General features: G+C 36.6%; 7 protein-coding genes across 7 annotated transcripts; 1 reads left to right on the forward strand and 6 right to left on the reverse strand.

Annotated features, from left to right (window-relative positions):
* Nucleotides 1-32: 32 nt before the first annotated feature.
* Nucleotides 33-1,394, reverse strand: I206_102264 (uncharacterized protein; the record flags this gene model as incomplete). Its single annotated transcript, XM_019159325.2, has 4 exons — nt 33-60; nt 146-189; nt 266-444; nt 512-1,394. 4 exons carry the CDS (start codon nt 1,392-1,394, stop codon nt 33-35), a joined length of 1,134 nt encoding a protein of 377 aa, XP_019007619.2.
* An 807-nt stretch (nt 1,395-2,201) lies between these two features.
* Nucleotides 2,202-4,808, reverse strand: I206_102265 (uncharacterized protein; the record flags this gene model as incomplete). The annotated part of the gene is made up of 9 exons (XM_019159326.1): nt 2,202-2,612; nt 2,700-3,022; nt 3,250-3,483; nt 3,548-3,697; nt 3,756-3,812; nt 3,882-3,966; nt 4,039-4,181; nt 4,294-4,533; nt 4,661-4,808. The coding sequence occupies 9 exons, from the start codon at nt 4,806-4,808 to the stop codon at nt 2,202-2,204; spliced, it is 1,791 nt and encodes a 596-aa protein (XP_019007620.1).
* A 1,257-nt stretch (nt 4,809-6,065) lies between these two features.
* On the reverse strand, nt 6,066-6,757 carry I206_102266 (uncharacterized protein; the record flags this gene model as incomplete). The annotated part of the gene is made up of 4 exons (XM_070202536.1): nt 6,066-6,082; nt 6,143-6,290; nt 6,366-6,647; nt 6,704-6,757. The coding sequence occupies 4 exons, from the start codon at nt 6,755-6,757 to the stop codon at nt 6,066-6,068; spliced, it is 501 nt and encodes a 166-aa protein (XP_070058637.1).
* An 825-nt stretch (nt 6,758-7,582) lies between these two features.
* I206_102267 (uncharacterized protein) lies at nt 7,583-8,272 on the reverse strand (the record flags this gene model as incomplete). The annotated part of the gene is made up of 3 exons (XM_019159328.1): nt 7,583-7,741; nt 7,816-8,079; nt 8,150-8,272. 3 exons carry the CDS (start codon nt 8,270-8,272, stop codon nt 7,583-7,585), a joined length of 546 nt encoding a protein of 181 aa, XP_019007622.1.
* A 1,228-nt stretch (nt 8,273-9,500) lies between these two features.
* On the forward strand, nt 9,501-10,655 carry I206_102268 (60S ribosomal protein uL23; the record flags this gene model as incomplete). Its single annotated transcript, XM_019159329.1, has 4 exons — nt 9,501-9,519; nt 10,079-10,430; nt 10,504-10,573; nt 10,641-10,655. The coding sequence occupies 4 exons, from the start codon at nt 9,501-9,503 to the stop codon at nt 10,653-10,655; spliced, it is 456 nt and encodes a 151-aa protein (XP_019007623.1).
* Nucleotides 10,656-11,102: 447 nt separating this feature from the next.
* I206_102269 (uncharacterized protein) lies at nt 11,103-12,390 on the reverse strand (the record flags this gene model as incomplete). The annotated part of the gene is made up of 4 exons (XM_019159330.1): nt 11,103-11,457; nt 11,536-11,979; nt 12,087-12,287; nt 12,347-12,390. 4 exons carry the CDS (start codon nt 12,388-12,390, stop codon nt 11,103-11,105), a joined length of 1,044 nt encoding a protein of 347 aa, XP_019007624.1.
* Nucleotides 12,391-13,053: 663 nt separating this feature from the next.
* On the reverse strand, nt 13,054-15,215 carry I206_102270 (uncharacterized protein; the record flags this gene model as incomplete). The annotated part of the gene is made up of 4 exons (XM_019159331.1): nt 13,054-13,647; nt 13,716-14,102; nt 14,170-14,883; nt 14,946-15,215. The coding sequence occupies 4 exons, from the start codon at nt 15,213-15,215 to the stop codon at nt 13,054-13,056; spliced, it is 1,965 nt and encodes a 654-aa protein (XP_019007625.1).
* Nucleotides 15,216-16,513: the final 1,298 nt, after the last annotated feature.

The following is a 16,513-nucleotide window of genomic DNA, read 5'->3' on the forward strand; positions in this document are numbered from 1 at the left end:
TAAGAGGTTGATCAAATTTAATGGATATCGGTTTATATGAAATTAGCAGCAACGATATAACTGTATAAGAGTTAGAAATATCAAATATTTTCTCATCAGCGATCAACGATGATTGTGAAAAAAGAAGAGATGTAAAATGATTTACCCTTTATCTTTTACTACATTTCTAGTTTTGGAAACAAGTGTATACTACATTAAGATTATAAATCAAATTAGCATTTATTGATTTTTTGGGTATAAAACGGGGTTATAAAAAATAACTCACACTTAAAACCCATTTAACTTGTACTGCTTTTTCAACATTTTCTTGAAATTTCAATCCATCTTCTCTTAAATTAATTAAATTTTCAAGAGAAGAATTATTAAATTCACCATTTGTTAAATCATTTAATTTAATTGAGAATTCTTGAAGTAAATTATGTAAATGAATAGAAGGTAAAGGATCTATTTTTTTTAAAAATACAGCTCAATTTAATTCAAAGATTAATCAAAAAAAAAAAATTAAACTAACCTGATCCTTCTCCTCCACCTCCTGCCCAAAGTTGAATTTTATTTTCTTTAGCAAAATTTGTATATTCTTTTGGTAAATGATGACAATCAGGTGTATCAAGTGAATTTATTTTTATTTGTGATTTTAATTTTTTTAATAAATTTAAAGTAAAATATAAACTACCTAATTTAGTGTTATTTTCATTTTTATTTTCATTTTCAAAAAAATAATTAATTTTATTAAAAACATTTAAAACAATTTTTTCTAATTTATTTGAAATTATTTGAGTATTTGGATTTTCTAAACCTTCTGAACCACATCCGAACATTTCAGATGCAATTGTTTTTGAACCTCTATAATCAATACCTTTAAATCCTATTAAAAAATTATCAATTTTTTCTTTTTTAAATCCTTTATATTTTTCTAAAATTTCTAAACTTTTTTTAATCCAATTTAAATATTCTTCTACTACTACTTTTTCATCATTATCATTATCATCATCATCAACATCTTTTGATGATAATGATGAAGAAGATGATGTTGATGGATTTCCAATTAAATGAAGTTTTATAGTTAATTCTGAATCTAAAATTTGATTTGAAAAAGATGAATCTAATAATTCATTTTCATTTAATTTATTTTCAAAAGAATTAGAATTAGAAAAAGATGTACAAGGTAAATCATGTTTTATTAATTCATCTGGATGTGGTATAATTAATTCTGAATTTTTGAATAAAATTGAAGGTGATTCTCCATCTAATGCATTATGTAAAGTTCGGTGAAGTATTGGTGGAATTACTAAATTTGGTTTTCGTGGATGTGAATATTTTATAGGTAAAGGTATTTGTGATGTTGTGAATATGTATATATCTTTTTCAGCGGTTGAAGATGAAGAGGCTGTCATTTTGAGAAGGTTGCTTTGCCTTGCGTTTTAGATTCACAGCTAATTAAAGGAAAGGAACAGATAGTTGGAAAAGTGAGAATTTTATCGATATTGATGAACAGAAGCTTTGTTCAAGATTGTTCAGGTCCTGACGGATGATTGGTATGATACTTGATTGTTGACGAAAATTCGTTAATGATGGATTATTGCGATATCATACAAAAACCCTTGGAAGCACCTACTTAACGCGATCCCCGTAAAATCGGATTGATTTCAACCTAACTTTGATGAATAACAAAGATATGATTTCCGAAGGAATCGGCGAGGTTAGGGGATCCTATCTAAATCGCATGATCTGTTGAAATCCTGATAATTGATGATTACGATATTTCATCTTTGCACCTTTTTAAAGACAGTCGAGTCTTTTTACCTTTTTGAATGACGAAATTGGAATTTATTACCAATCATTATTACTAACTCAAATCGGATATCTCCGCCTCCTCCTATTCGACTAGTAATGAACATTATTACATATACTCAATCTGTATATCATGAAGAGATGTCGATGTTCAATAGCGATATGCAGAGCAACACACGGAACAGTGATAATACAATGCATTTTTTGCTGCCTTGATTGATACCTTGATCTTACTATGGTTTGTTTGAGAAACAAAGAAAAAGGCGACAAAGTGAATTTGACTTGACTGGGTATATTAAAAGGTTGAAAATAGGAAAAAGGAAATTTTTGTATCTTTTATATAAATATGTAAATACGGAAACAAAGTCAAACTTATAATCTAATCTTATCTCGTACAACTATCTAGAGGTTTAAAGTTTCAATGGATTTTCACTTGTATCCATCAATCCTTCCACTTTTACAGCACCAGAAGCTTCATCGCCCTGAGGATCCGATTTTAATTGATCGTATTCTTTGTCTTTTGAGGGCAAGTTGGATCGTTGCAATGCTTGAGGGGTAGGGACAGTAGGAGATCCTATGGAAGAGAAGGAAGGTGGAATAGGGGATGACGGTGTGTTTGAAGTGTTGATGGTTTTAGCAGCTGATGAGTTCTGAGTTGAGGAAGCTGATCCTGACCCGGAAGCTGGTGTGACTCCACCAGCAGTTGTAGTTGAATCAGATTCATCGCCGGAATCCATAGCTGAATCTCCATCTTCATCTAACAATTCGACCGATCCTTTCTTCGCTTCCGCATTTAGAGCCGCTTCGGCTTTCTCGTCGTCCTATTGTGAAATGAACAACCTCATTAGCGACTTGTCTGACTGTCTCCTTGAACATCGTTTTGCTCAATACCAGAACGTGAGACTTACGATCTCATCCGTCACATTCTTTGGCTTAGTCTTTCCCTCGATACCCTTGTTATCAATCAATCCTATACCAGGCTTGTCTGCGTTGGCATCAAGCACTTGTCCGTCATCACCGATAATTTGAAGCTCGTCCTCATCATCGTCACTGTCATACGCAGGTCGGAAACTTATGCCAGAAGCACCGAGGATTGAAGCGATATTGGCTAATCCACCTGCCCCACCGACTCTAAAACCTGAGCTTGAGAGCGCGTTTCCGGCTCCACCTGTTTGACTAGCTTGGTTTTGACCAAAGATATCTGGGACTGAGGCGGGAGTATCATATCCGACTGGTAAAAGAAGTACTGTATCAGCATATTCCCGGTGCAGAATTTTGACAAGCCTGATGGTCGTGATGGACCCGCACAAAAGGTGAAGCTAATAACTTAAAACACGAATGGAGGATATAGGTATGGTCTTAGGCGGGCAGGAGTCCAGAGGTTGAAGAGAGTAGTGCAGGGCAAGAGGAATGACAAGGATTGGATGGGCGCTCCAAGCCGGACAACCGGGGACATACCTTTCTTCTCGACTCTATTTTTGACCCATTCTTGCCATTCTTCAGGAGTTCGTCCACCCAACAGGGCAACGATAACAACAGTCATATTATCACATCCAATTCCTCCAGTTTCCGAATCTGTAGCTAAACACTTGACCATCATGTCCTCTGCAATTTTACCGAGTTCATCTCCATTGGCGATAGCTCGTCTGGTGAAGTCAACAACTTGTTGAGATGACAGGCAATCCCAGATACCTGCGAAGTAAATTTGTTATAAGCGGGCCATTCTTGCAGATGGACGAGCACAAGTGGATCTCACCATCACAAGCCAACACTAAGAACTCTTCTTCTCCATCGATCTTATGTGTGATGATTTCTGGATCGGCAGTAACAATTTGTTTCTCGGGTGTAAGTGAGTAATTTTGTTTGAATTCGAAATCACCGATTGCCCGACTCAATGCCAAGTTTCCTGTTTGTTCACTCTCAGCTGACGGATAACAGAAGCGGGAAATGAGATTTTGACGTACCGTTCACACGACCAAACTCAACAAATCCTCCTGCAGAGGTGATACGTGCGGTCTCCTCTACACAAAAAGGGAATACATTAGCTATTTGCGCTCGCGATCGATCCACTGACCAGACAACTGACTCACCCTTGTTTGTAGGTTTGTGATCATACGACATAGCTTTAGCTTCCCCCTTGTATCCTAACACCGATCTTGAGTCTCCAGAGTTTGCCTAAAGTTATGTTCAGGCGTTAGTGTAAAGACCTGATACAGTGATTTGGCTTCTGGGCTCTGAACTACTTACGACAATGATTCTACCATCTTTTGTGACGAGACCGACAACGGCTGTACAACCTGAAGGATCATTGAAGAAATTTGGATCTGCTCTGAGATCTTCATCTGTTTTGAGGAAACATTGCTTTAAAGCTACTTCGAAATCGCCGCTCTCTACACGTGTGCAGTACGATCAGCCCCTGGTTCCGTAGTTCAAAACGACGAAGCAATATAATCTGTATGCCAGATAGTCGAAATACAAGTGTAAGGAGGAATTATGACTTACTGTATGCGTCCAAACCTGCTAATCTAGTATGTAGAGTTGTACCTGTATATTTAGCTACAGATGATCCACCATGTCCATCAAAAACACCGAATAAAGCATGTTCCTCCTCATCTGCATCTTCATTATCGTTCGTTACAGTGGATCCAGCCGGTTGTTGAGGGATATCTGGCGAAGGGGTTATTTGTCTTGAAGAGTCGGCAGGTGGGAGGTATAGGTGAACAGTATGAGCATCTTCCATACCTATTTGAGCGAGATCATCAGTATCAACGTTCAGATCTATCAATAAACCATGGACCAGGGAGAACAATACTCAAGCAAGGCCATATGCAACGATGTAAAGGGCAAAGATGCCAAATGAGGTACTCACTAATACGCCATCCTTGCATATCAGATAATCCAACCCAGAACTTCTTGCCCCTTATGACAGAAGTCGTGTGTTTTTCCGTAACTATTGATTTCGACCCATCCACCGATGATAATAGAAGATAAACAGTGAATGAGAATGTTTGGAGCATGTTAATAATTGTGGAAAGAGGTCGTGTGATTGAACAAAGGATATATGATCGGCGATAAGTGAATGGTAACAATATCGTTAGCATCACCAAAATCATGAATCAGATCGTAGTACTGACCTGGCTCTGAAAGTGTTTGACCCTACATCGATACGTTTACAGTAGAAGTTGAGAAGTCGAAATCGTCAAGGTATAGTATAAGAGGAAAAAGAGTTCAATTCAATGAATTTAGCATTAACTTCTTCTACATTCGACGCGTCATTCCAACAAGCCATCCAAAGCATCTTCTTTTCCTCCTCCTAGTCAATGCATCGTGATGGCCCGGAATGATAGCAAGAGACTCACCATAATGCCTATTATTTATGTTTGATAGAATTCGAAGTGAAACGAGATAGATTGTTCAAGGATGAGATTAAGACTGAGTTAGATAATACCAATTGTGGTGCGTTTCCAATTATAAGAGTAAATGAAAAAGAATGACGCAGAGTTTCGAAGACTTGTGATCGTAATTGACTAGCGGCGGCGAGTATTGATCAACCCAAATAAAATCAAGATTTACTTATTGCTAGTATGTACTATAGTTATAAACTTATCAATGAAGGATGAAACGATGGATGGTATTGTTTATTCTATGTAAAGTATGATATTATGATGTAAATTAAAAGTGGTGAACAAAAAAGGGTTCGTATTCGTAATGGAAAAAAAAAGAGTATTAATCGGCCGGAGATTGTGTACGCTAATTACACCTATTCAAATCAAGTTAAGGAAATAATCGTAATCGCTTTTCCTTATTAGAATCACATAATTTCTTTTCGCCTCTGTATGCATGCGATAACACATTCACTGATCATCTAGTCAACGCAAGACAGCGCCCCACAGTCGAAAAGTGTCAAATTCTGCCCCTCCCGGGTTCATCATTGCCACTCTGACTTTCCAGCATATTGGATGAATAATGGGAAAAAAGCGCGAACGAGCGATGACGATAGCGGGTTTCCAATTTCAGGGAATGAGTCACCTCACATCTCATAAACAATTGAAACGTACCACGTGTCACCATCTCGTTGAAAGAGGCCATGCAAAAGATAAGCTTAAAGGGATAAACGGTATTCTATCCTCCTTTTTCTTATTTACCTTAGTTCGCATATTCATGTACGGTACAGCTCTTACAGAAACATAAACTAAGACAGAAGGCACAGTACAGGAAATGCTCGTCTCGCACTTCAGATATCAAAAGTATTTAACAAGTGACCAACTGTATATCTAGCCAAAGATCAAACCTGAAATCAACCCAAACAAATAATCAGTAGAGGTTCCGATTGACCATTGACGATACGTACCAAATGTCAATCCGTTACCTAAATTCTTAAGGAGGCCGGAAACCCCTGATAAAAGGCCTCTAAGAACTTCAACTACACCAGAAAGGACAAGTTGAAGTCCAACTAATAAGGTATTAAGACCTGTATCAATTTCAACAATAAGAGAACCCTATAAAATCATTTTAATTAAGGTTTTGATCGATTATAAAATAAACGGATGATCTGACAACATGGATATACTTACAATAAGAGGCATTTTTTTCAAATCATCTTTTATATTCATAACGGCTTCAATAATATCTTTTATAACATCTGCTAAAACACTTCCTACTTTATTCAAATCATCATCTTTAGGGTTTTCAAGTGGTAAACCAACTTGTTTTGTTAAATGAGATAAATTATGTTTTACTCCAGTAGTTGGAAATTGTGTATTTGCTTTTCCTATTGAATTTCTAATTTTTGATAATGCTTTTGAAGCTTCATCATCATTGACTTCTGGATTACGAAGAATCTCGATTAGTTTAGCCTATTAATAATCGTAATTTCAATTGTCAGCTCGATTTTGCAGTAATAGTAACTCACAATTTGCTCTTTGAGCTTCTGAGATACGTCTAAAGCTGAATCTTTGGGGTTCATACTGAAGGTCGTGAATTAATATTGTTAGAACTTAAAGTGAGCGCAATCACTTGTTAGGAAATATTATTTACTTGACAGCTTTATACCCCTCTTAAAGGTGTAGAACGCCTCCAGCTTACAGCACAGCAACATATTGAGTGGAGCAATGATACAAAGGATCTCTTTTCGTCATCATGTTGTCATTTTACCTCATAACACCTAAAACACGATATGACCTCAATAGAAGGGGTATTCCGTCGCAGTAATCTGTTCGTTTCAAGAAAAATCGACTCTTTAAACCCTGCCCCTCCACAGATGATGTCAAGATGCAAAGGCTCTTCCCACGCACAGACCGTTTAATGATGTTGATCGTACCTGACAAAGTTACCAAGATGGGAAGCGTGATCACGTTCATCACTCATCCAGAATAGCTGCCCGTCTCCAAGACAAACTCATGGATTAACTTTTCATTAAAATGAAGTACAGCGTTATATTTTATCACCAGAATGATGTGTATCATACTTGCATTTTGCATTTTGAATCAGGCTCGCATCGATGGACTTCTTCAGATTGATATGATGCGGCACTAAAACATGATACATTCCTTTCAATTGCAGTATATACAGAATATTCGATGACTACTTGGTTTCTGATTACATTCTCATTAATAGTATGTTTATCTTTGTTTCAACCTGCTCTAGATTCGTATGAACAATCTGATCCACCTTGAGATCACTAAGACAGCGATATCAATGATTTTCAGCTTTTTAAGCAAAGATTAAACCTATTGAAATATCGAAATACACCAATTAATCTTTTGAACCTTTTTTATCGAGATGATTGAAATCATAACTTACCAGCTAATAATCCATTACCTAAATTTTGAAGTAAATTGGCAATTCCACTAAGAAGACCTTGAAGAATTTCAATTACTCCAGTTAATACAAGTTCAACACCAAGAAGTAAAGTATTAAGTCCAAAATCAATATCAATTATAATTGCTCCCTAAAAAAAGTATATCAAAAAAAACTGAATATCAGCTTTTGAAGATATATCATAAAGGAATATTTTCAACTTACAATTAAAGGAAGACTTTTTAAATCATCTGCTAAACCTTCAACAGCTTCAACTATATCTTTAATAACTTGAGCAAGTACTTGTCCAACTATACTTAAATCATCTCTTTTAGATAAATTTTCATAATTATTGATTAAATCTCTTTTAGTAGTTACAGTATTAATTGATGAAGTAGCATCTGTAATAGCTGATTTGATTGATGTAAGAGCTGCAATAGCATCTTCTTGAGATATATTAGATGTTTTAAGAGTTGTAATTGGGCCGGACTATAATGCCAAAGAAAATCCTTGAGATCGTCAGATTTGGAAAGATTAATAATAGGATAAACTGACTTACAATAGCATTTTGAAGTGTATTTACCACGTCAACTGAACTAGCTCTTTTTTCCTTTATAATGGGTTTAGAGGTAGATAATCCGAGGAATGGAATAGCAAGTAAAGCGAATTTGGCAAAGTACATTCTGATAGTGCTGTATGTGGGATTCAGTATAAAGTGAAAGTAGTTGAGGTAGTTTCGATGAATCTGGAATTTGAAGTGAATGGAAAACTTGATAAAATGCCAGATTTGAGCGATATTTATACCGTTTCTTGCCTCTTTACAATTAACTTTCATTCACACATAGTAATCAAATACCAATACGCGACGTCATTTCTTATTATCGTATTCAATGAGTTCGCCATACTTCGTCATTTTCGTCATTGTTCCTATTGCAATGCCTTGATGGTCGTCAAGTCCTGAGATATTCATCGTCACCATGCCTTTCTTACATTGACAGAGTGTTCCTGTTGAATCTGAAGCTCTTGCGTAGTCCAAAGCGTCAATAATGTTGTTTGAGAATTGATAACAATCGATGTGGAGCGGTACATCAGCATCTCACACACACATACTCGTGAGGTACAGTATCATCATATCCTGTTGGTTAAAAACATTCAGATCCCTTTATCACGTCTTTCCAGACAACAACTTTTGTTTGACATGGTCAGGAGTGAGTATGAGCGATATGTATCCCTACAGTAATTAAGAATGAGGTCCGGAAGCTATATGTATACCCTCCTTTTCAAATCTAGAATCAACGGAGCTCGGTGCAATCTGATGGTTCCTGGCCACATCCAAAGATGAAGTCACAATGTATGATAGTCCGTCATGCATGTGTAGTATTGATGTATGCTATATCGCTGACCATGAACACCGCTTGACTGTACTTGATGGCGTTGTGGGAGGGGTACAATCGCTGGAAAACACTTCTTTGCATTTACGAGTAGATGTTCCCAACCACATTAGAAAGCGATCAAAGCGAATGAATAAAATGGGATATAAGCATGAGGTGTTTACGAGGTAAGTTCGTGAATTTCGGCGATAAGATATAACCGACAAAATCACCAAAACCGCTGCTTCATCGGTGGATATAGGATGTGGCACTGGATTTCTCGACCACGTTGTAATGATTCTTACCCTGAACGTTAGTTTATTATGTATGGTGTAAGTTTTTGTACTCCACCGTAGGATGCTCTGTGTCTATTGTTTGGTGGTCTGCTTGTTGTAGTCAATTTGAGGTTTTTTCGTTAATACGTAGTATTATTACCCTTCTTCAACCATCAAGCCTGTAAGTCTATCATATACATATAATATAAATGTCTATCACACCTTTTACTAATATCATAATCAATTATTAGGTATTATCGTCAAAATGGCTCCTTCCAACAAGGGTGAGTATCGTTGATTTCTCAGGATGGGATGGAGAGAGTTTGGTCTGGTCTGCTTCGTGTGAAAATGGGATGGAATTGGACGGTATTAGTCAACGCAAGCTACGGAAAGTACAGCAATAGCGATATCGTTACAGGATTTTCAGCGGATCAATCAGTTATCTGGAATCGACTATTAGGAAGATGTGGATGGATTGTATAAGGGAGTAGACATGGATGAAGGACTTTGCAAAACCCATCCTTGAAAGCGAACAATCGGATGATCGTTGATCGAGTAGAAGGAAGACAAGTGCAGAAGTGGAATCCTCAAGAAGTCAAGGCTGTCTAGGAGGGAATTCGACCATTTTATCCAACTCGTCTATTCCGACAATATTACAAGAAATACATACCCACAATAACGACCATTCATCGCTTTAGGACAGGCTTAGAGCATAACAATCTGATTAGAAAGTTATCAACCAGATTTAGATCAGACCAGACCAGATCAGACCCTTCAGATTGATTGTAAATAATAGATGTAGATATCCCATGCTAACCTAACCTTTTTTTTAAACCTTTATAGCCGCTGCTAAACCCCAAGATGCCAAAGCCAAATCGGCTAAGAAGGCTGCCCTTAAAGGTACTTCTTCTGGATCAGTACGAAAAGTCAGAACTTCTGTATCTTTCCACCGACCAAAGACTTTGAGATTACCTAGAGCTCCTAGATACCCAAGAAAATCTATTCCTCATTTACCTCGAATGGATCAATTCCGAACTATTCAACATCCTCTTAACACCGAATCAGCTATGAAGAAAATTGAAGAACACAACACTCTTGTTTTCATTGTTGATTTGAAAGCCAACAAAAGAAACATCAAAGATGCCGTTAAGAAGTTGTACGATGTCGATGCTGCTAAGGTTAACACCCTTATTAGGTGAGTTTATAATATACCCAAATTTTGATGATGAATTTAAGAGGCAATGTTGATTTTGATCTAATTAATGTAGACCCGACGGTAAGAAGAAGGCTTACGTTAGATTGACTGCCGATTTCGATGCTCTCGAAGTTGCCAACAAGGTAAGTTGTCGTACTTTATCTCTTACTATAATAGAATCAAATAACTGATATGTATGATTCGGAATAGATCGGTTTCATTTAATCGGTATTTGAGTTTACTTGACTTGTATTTCTATCAATCAACACAATAAATCAAAAGTAGATTGATTGAAGTTTGAGGAAAGGGCATAAGAGGGAATTGAGAGGGATTTACAGCTTTCTGTATTTTGGCGTCATGCATGGCTTCCACGACTACTTCTTGGAGATCGGTCTATCTGTCCATTTCGGTGCAGCTCTCTTGACAGATTTAGGCAGGAAGAGATGAGCGCAGGGCAGGCAGTCGGGCTAACCGATCAACCTCAACATGTTATTGATTTACTGGTCATCCGGATTATGAGATGAGCAGCAACAGCACACTTGTCATCTGTACATATACAACAATTCAATCTATGGAAATAAATATAGCGGATGTCCTACGAAATGCGAAAATAACACAGACTGTCAAGCTAACGAAGATATGCGAATGAAAATCGACAAACTTGGGTAATTCTTATATTATGATATCACCTTTAAAATTAAACCATCTTTCATCATTACCTTTCTTTGGATTCCCATTTTGATCCAAAATCAATATATCTCTTTCTACAAAAATAGTTTCACCATTATCTTTAATTAAAATAATAGTTGAAGTTCTTGTTCCATACCATTTCGATTTCATTTTTAATTTATCTTCCTCCAAAACATTTGTATTTGTATTTGTATCAATTGATACAGTTGGATTTTCTTCATTTATCTTATTAATTTTATTATCGATTGGAGAATTTGTTAAATGAGAAGATAAATTAATTAATGGAATTTGGATTGATAATTTTGAATCATTTTCTGTTTTGATAGGTATATTTGGTCTATCATCAAATACATATTAGTTATATAAAACAATGAAAAAAGATTTAACTTCAATATGGAATCTGTAATGGACTTACGATAAAATATCAAACATTCTATTTATTAATTGTTTTTCATTCTCATTATTTAATTTCCATTGTTTAAGATTTTTTTCCATTTGTTTTTGACCATTTTCAACTTTTGGCCAAGGTTTATTCATTGGTGAATTACTTATACCGAAACATTTTATAGAAAAATCATCATGATTATTAATAGTAAGAGGAATATGTAAATTACTTAAATGAGGTTCAGGTCTATTTGTCAAATATCCAATTTCAGGATTAGGATTTCTCAATGAAAATAATAATAAATTGAAACCTTCATATTCATTTGAAGATTTATAATGTGATTTAAGGTATTGATGAACTTGAGGAGCATTTTCAGGTTTGGGGGATAAGAATTCTTTAAGTAAAAGACCTCGTGAAGGTGGATTAAGAGAAGGTTTGAAAGGTGGAATAGGAGGTGTTAAGCGATTATTTGTACTATACATAAATACATGATAAGTTAATTACATCCAGATGTAAAACCTTTTAAGAAGACGAGGTCGATAAAGAGATACTATAGCTGAGGCTTATTGAAGTGAACTTACAGTAAACCAATTCTTAGATCTTTAGTTATTCCTAACCAAGTTCCACCGTTGGTTGCTCCAGCATCAATACCAGATAAAACCCAACCTTCATTCTCATCTCGATCTACTTTTCCATTAGCATTCGGAGATGCAGAGAAATTATGCCATTTCGCAGGTTCGGTAGGTCTTGCTAAAAATTCATCTCGATTCGAAGCTAAAATCCTAAATATCATGAGGTTACTCAGCTCTTGTATCATGCTCAAGGGACAAGATTAACTTACAGCTTATATCCGGGTTGAGACAAAGTGTAAAAAGCGATACACATCTCGGTATTTTCAATTGAATGCTTTCTGCAAGGCTTTGATTACTCTGATATATCCGGAATCACTGAGTCAGTGTTAAGATTTGGTCAAAGTCGATTTCGAGTAGATCAACATAAAGAGAATGACCCGTTTATTCAAGCTTAGATAGCTGGTTTATATCATATCGTCATTGCGAAGTCGTGTTTCCTGATAGAAAGGAGAATTTAATTGGAACCACTTCGAAATTCCTCAAAGGATTGATTTCCGAGGTTATCGGCACAAGCAAGGTTTTTTAGACTATCTTAAGTTAACAAGGTGAAGATCAAGCTGATTGTCATACGATGATTTTGACATAAATTACCAATGGTAACTCTGATTATCAATTTCAATAATTAACATCCGGTTGACCGGAAAGAATCAAGCTCAAAATCATGCTGAATTTATCCGACTTCCTTTATGGCATTATTACTAGTACTTTGGCATTATAAGACGGTCAATTTCCAAAATGACAATTCAACGAGTTTTTCAGACACATTGCATGCAATGTATTTTTTGCGTTATTATAATATGTATTTAAAACATATGGTTAAAAAAAAGATATGAAATCTATAAATTCTATAAACATGTTCTGTTCGTATTCCGTTTTCCATTCAATTCTCTTCGTCAATTTACTTGAACCCATTTAATTATATTTCCTTTTTCGAAGGATGTTTAACATAATTGAATTTTTCATGTAATTCATTTAATCTAACTCTTTCATCATCTCCCAAATCAACTTCATCTCTATCAGCTAAAGTTTCATAAATTGTCCATTCATGATGTAAATGTTGAGGAACATGAGAAGGTATTCTATTAAGTGGTTTTTCTGAATTTTCTGCAGCTTTAGATTCATTTTTAGATAATCCTCCTTGTTGTTCTGCAGGTTGAGTTTGGATTGTATTTTCAGCTGGAGAGTTTGTTTCTTCAGGTTTATTTGCATTTCCAGTTTCAATTGCTGATTCTTCATCTCTATCTAATTTCATTTGAGCCATTTTAGCTGCCATTAACATATTCATTGTTTTTTCTGCATCTGCAGCGTATCTACATTTTGCTCTAATTCTTGCACCATATTTGTAGAATAAAACGGTGAATGGAATACAAGCTAAAGCTAAGAATCCAGGAAGTGCAATACCCCAATGTACACCGAGTTTATCGAACATTTGTCGAGTAAAGAGAGGGAAAGCTGCACCAAATAATGATCGAAGAACAGAGTTGGCTGCTAAAACTGAGGCAGCGTAAATCTGAGGAAAAATCGAACAATTGTCAGTCTAGTACGTGTTGCAGATGAACGATTTCTATAGATACTTACGGTGTACGAATCGACCAAATAACCTAAGACAGCCAAGAAGACAATGATAATACCCGTACCGAAGGGAATACCAAAGATGATCGGAGCGATCCAATGAACATTTGGTCCATCGGTAGCAGCGAAACCTGCCAAACCAATGACCAAGAGGAAACCACCCCAAATGGCAGGAGGTAATCTATCTTCAGGATCGGCTCTTCCACCCTTCTTCTTAGCAACCTTGATGTATTGAGGATTGACAAAAGCAACTGAAAGTATGACTGAGACTATAGTTCCGATCAGAATTCCCATGAAAGATAATCCACCAATACCGACATTCCATCCGTGGCCTTGTTCGAAGACAATAGGGTAAGCAGCAAAGTTCAAGTACAAGATACCATAAATTAAAGCCTGAATGATAACGTCGATCAGCTTCGTGAGCGCGTACATCAAAAATTCGAAAATTGCTATGACTCACAGTGTAAACAGTCAAGATCGTTACGATAGGTTCGTACCACAAGAATTTCCAAGGTCTGATTAAACAAGTAATGAAAAGTGGTCCAATTTCAAGAGGCTTCTTGGCATCGCCTCTAAATCTATAAACTTTTCCAGTAGCATTTGATAGAGTCGCAGCTCTTTTTCGTAGAAGAACAGGAGCATATGTCTCGGGACCAAATATAGCTACGAGGATTAACATGACTCCAACAAAGATTGTCAAGTATCCTTCTACCCATCTCCATCCACTTGTGAGGCCTAAGAAACCACCAGTGACTGGACCAAGGGAAGGACCGAGGAAAGGAGCTGCTGCAAAAAGAGCCATACCTAATCCTCTTTGATTGGCATCTAATACATCAGAGATTGTACCTCCTGCATTAGCTAAAGGTGATGAACCAAAAAGACCGGCTAAGAATCTGAAAACTAAAAGAGAACCCATATTGGGTGATCCAGCTGCTGCTCCTGACCATGCTGTTAGGAATATGTAAGAAACAATATAAGATAATCTTCGACCGAAAACTTCTGAAAATGGCGCCCAGAATAAAGGACCAAATGCGAATCCAACCACGAAAAGTGATACTCCGGCAATAACCAATTCTACAGATGCTCCGAATTCAGCTACGATGTCTCCAGCACCACCTGTGTATGCTGATGAAGAAAGCGCTACGGCTAGAGTAAGCCAAGATACGAGAGCAATCTATAATTTAAATCAAGGAAGTTAGCGAACTGTATAAAGAGGTAATTAGGATTTTGACTCACGCAAGTCCACTTGTATTTAGAAGACCAAGTTTGAGGATCCTCAGCATCATTAGGCAACCAATCTACGATATATGGATCTTCATTGGTACCACTTCCTTGGTATTTTCTGGCTAAAATACTCTCGAAAGGAGTTACATAAGGTCTCCATGGGTATTTCTTAAGAGTATAAGAGGAAACAGGTTTATCGGTTTGAAGCTGTACGGGGGTTTTGGCGGGATTGGGTGATGATTGTTCAGGTCCTACGTGAGTCATCGTTGATGAAGATGACATTTTGCCTCTATAAGGCCGCTTTATAAACGATAATTATCGATGTGAAGAGAGAGATGTATGTATCGATATTTATGTATGAGGATTAAGGATTGCTTCTTCGTTGAGGGCCAATTCTAGAGATAGACCACAATGAATTGAGCTAAAAGGTTTGAAACCTAAATCGGTAATTTGATTTATCGGATGTGAGCGATGAAGGTTTTTTTCTGTCGAATAAAACGGATTGCTTGTCGCGATCTCAAAGATTCACAATGAGCAAAGACGAAAGGTTTGGTAGTTAAGAGACTGTGTCTCGAAATTGAAGATGACCCCAATGACGCAAATTGTAAATGGGCGAAGATGAGCCACTTGAAATATGTATTCTACTCTAGATACCGTAAAAGTGGTGTCAAGTGGAGTAGTAGCACAGACCAGTTAAAATGAATAATTGGCGGGACTGTGACGATGATGAAAGAAGAATGAGTTGTTTATAAAGAATTGCAAGTGAGAAATTGCAAGACGAAATAACACAAATTTTATAGATTTCTAATCAACCCGGGGCATCTGTTGTATGAATCAAACTGAACCTTTCACTTTGTATAAGACTGTTTATGTAGGTTTTCATTCAAAATCCCAAACAGAGTAAAAAGCTAAATATAAGGTTGACGGGCGCCGATGTTCGGGGATGTGCTTTTAAATGGTGTGTCCCTTTTTACCGGATTATTCCCGTATAACGCGGTTTTATTTATCAACATGACACCACCATACGTTTCAAGATAGCCAAAAAATATGCTTTTTCCGGCGGCCGTATTGTTAATAATTAAGCGGGTTTCCCTTTTATATAGTTTAGATAGAAACAGTTGCATATAGGTGGAATTACTTAATCCAGCTATTTATCTTTTATCTCATTTCTTGATTACGATTTTCTTCTTACGAAGGTCAGTCACCCCTGCGTCAAATAACCCTTTATTTTTCCCACTAAACAGGTTTCACAAAGGCTCTTTCGTAAAAGGTAGAACGAAATCTAGGCCAAGCATTTTAGACCCATTTATCGGTCAAGGCCGAAAAGATGCAATCAAAATTACGAAGTCTCGGAATTTCGATGTTTATATAAACGATCTACAATCTACAGATGCCCAACTCGTCTTAGACGCCGTACATTGTACATCTCTGTATAAAACGCCGAGGCTGATAGAGGCTCTCAAACCACAATCAAATCGAAGTACGGGAAAAAGCTAGAAAGTGGTCACGGTATGCTAGCGTCCTAGAGGGCTATCACGTCATAGATAACTTGGAGCCACAATGCTTGTGCTAAAAACTAA

Source organism: Kwoniella pini, chromosome 3, assembly GCF_000512605.2.
Source record: "Kwoniella pini CBS 10737 chromosome 3, complete sequence".
Taxonomy (NCBI): Eukaryota; Fungi; Basidiomycota; class Tremellomycetes; order Tremellales; family Cryptococcaceae; genus Kwoniella; species Kwoniella pini.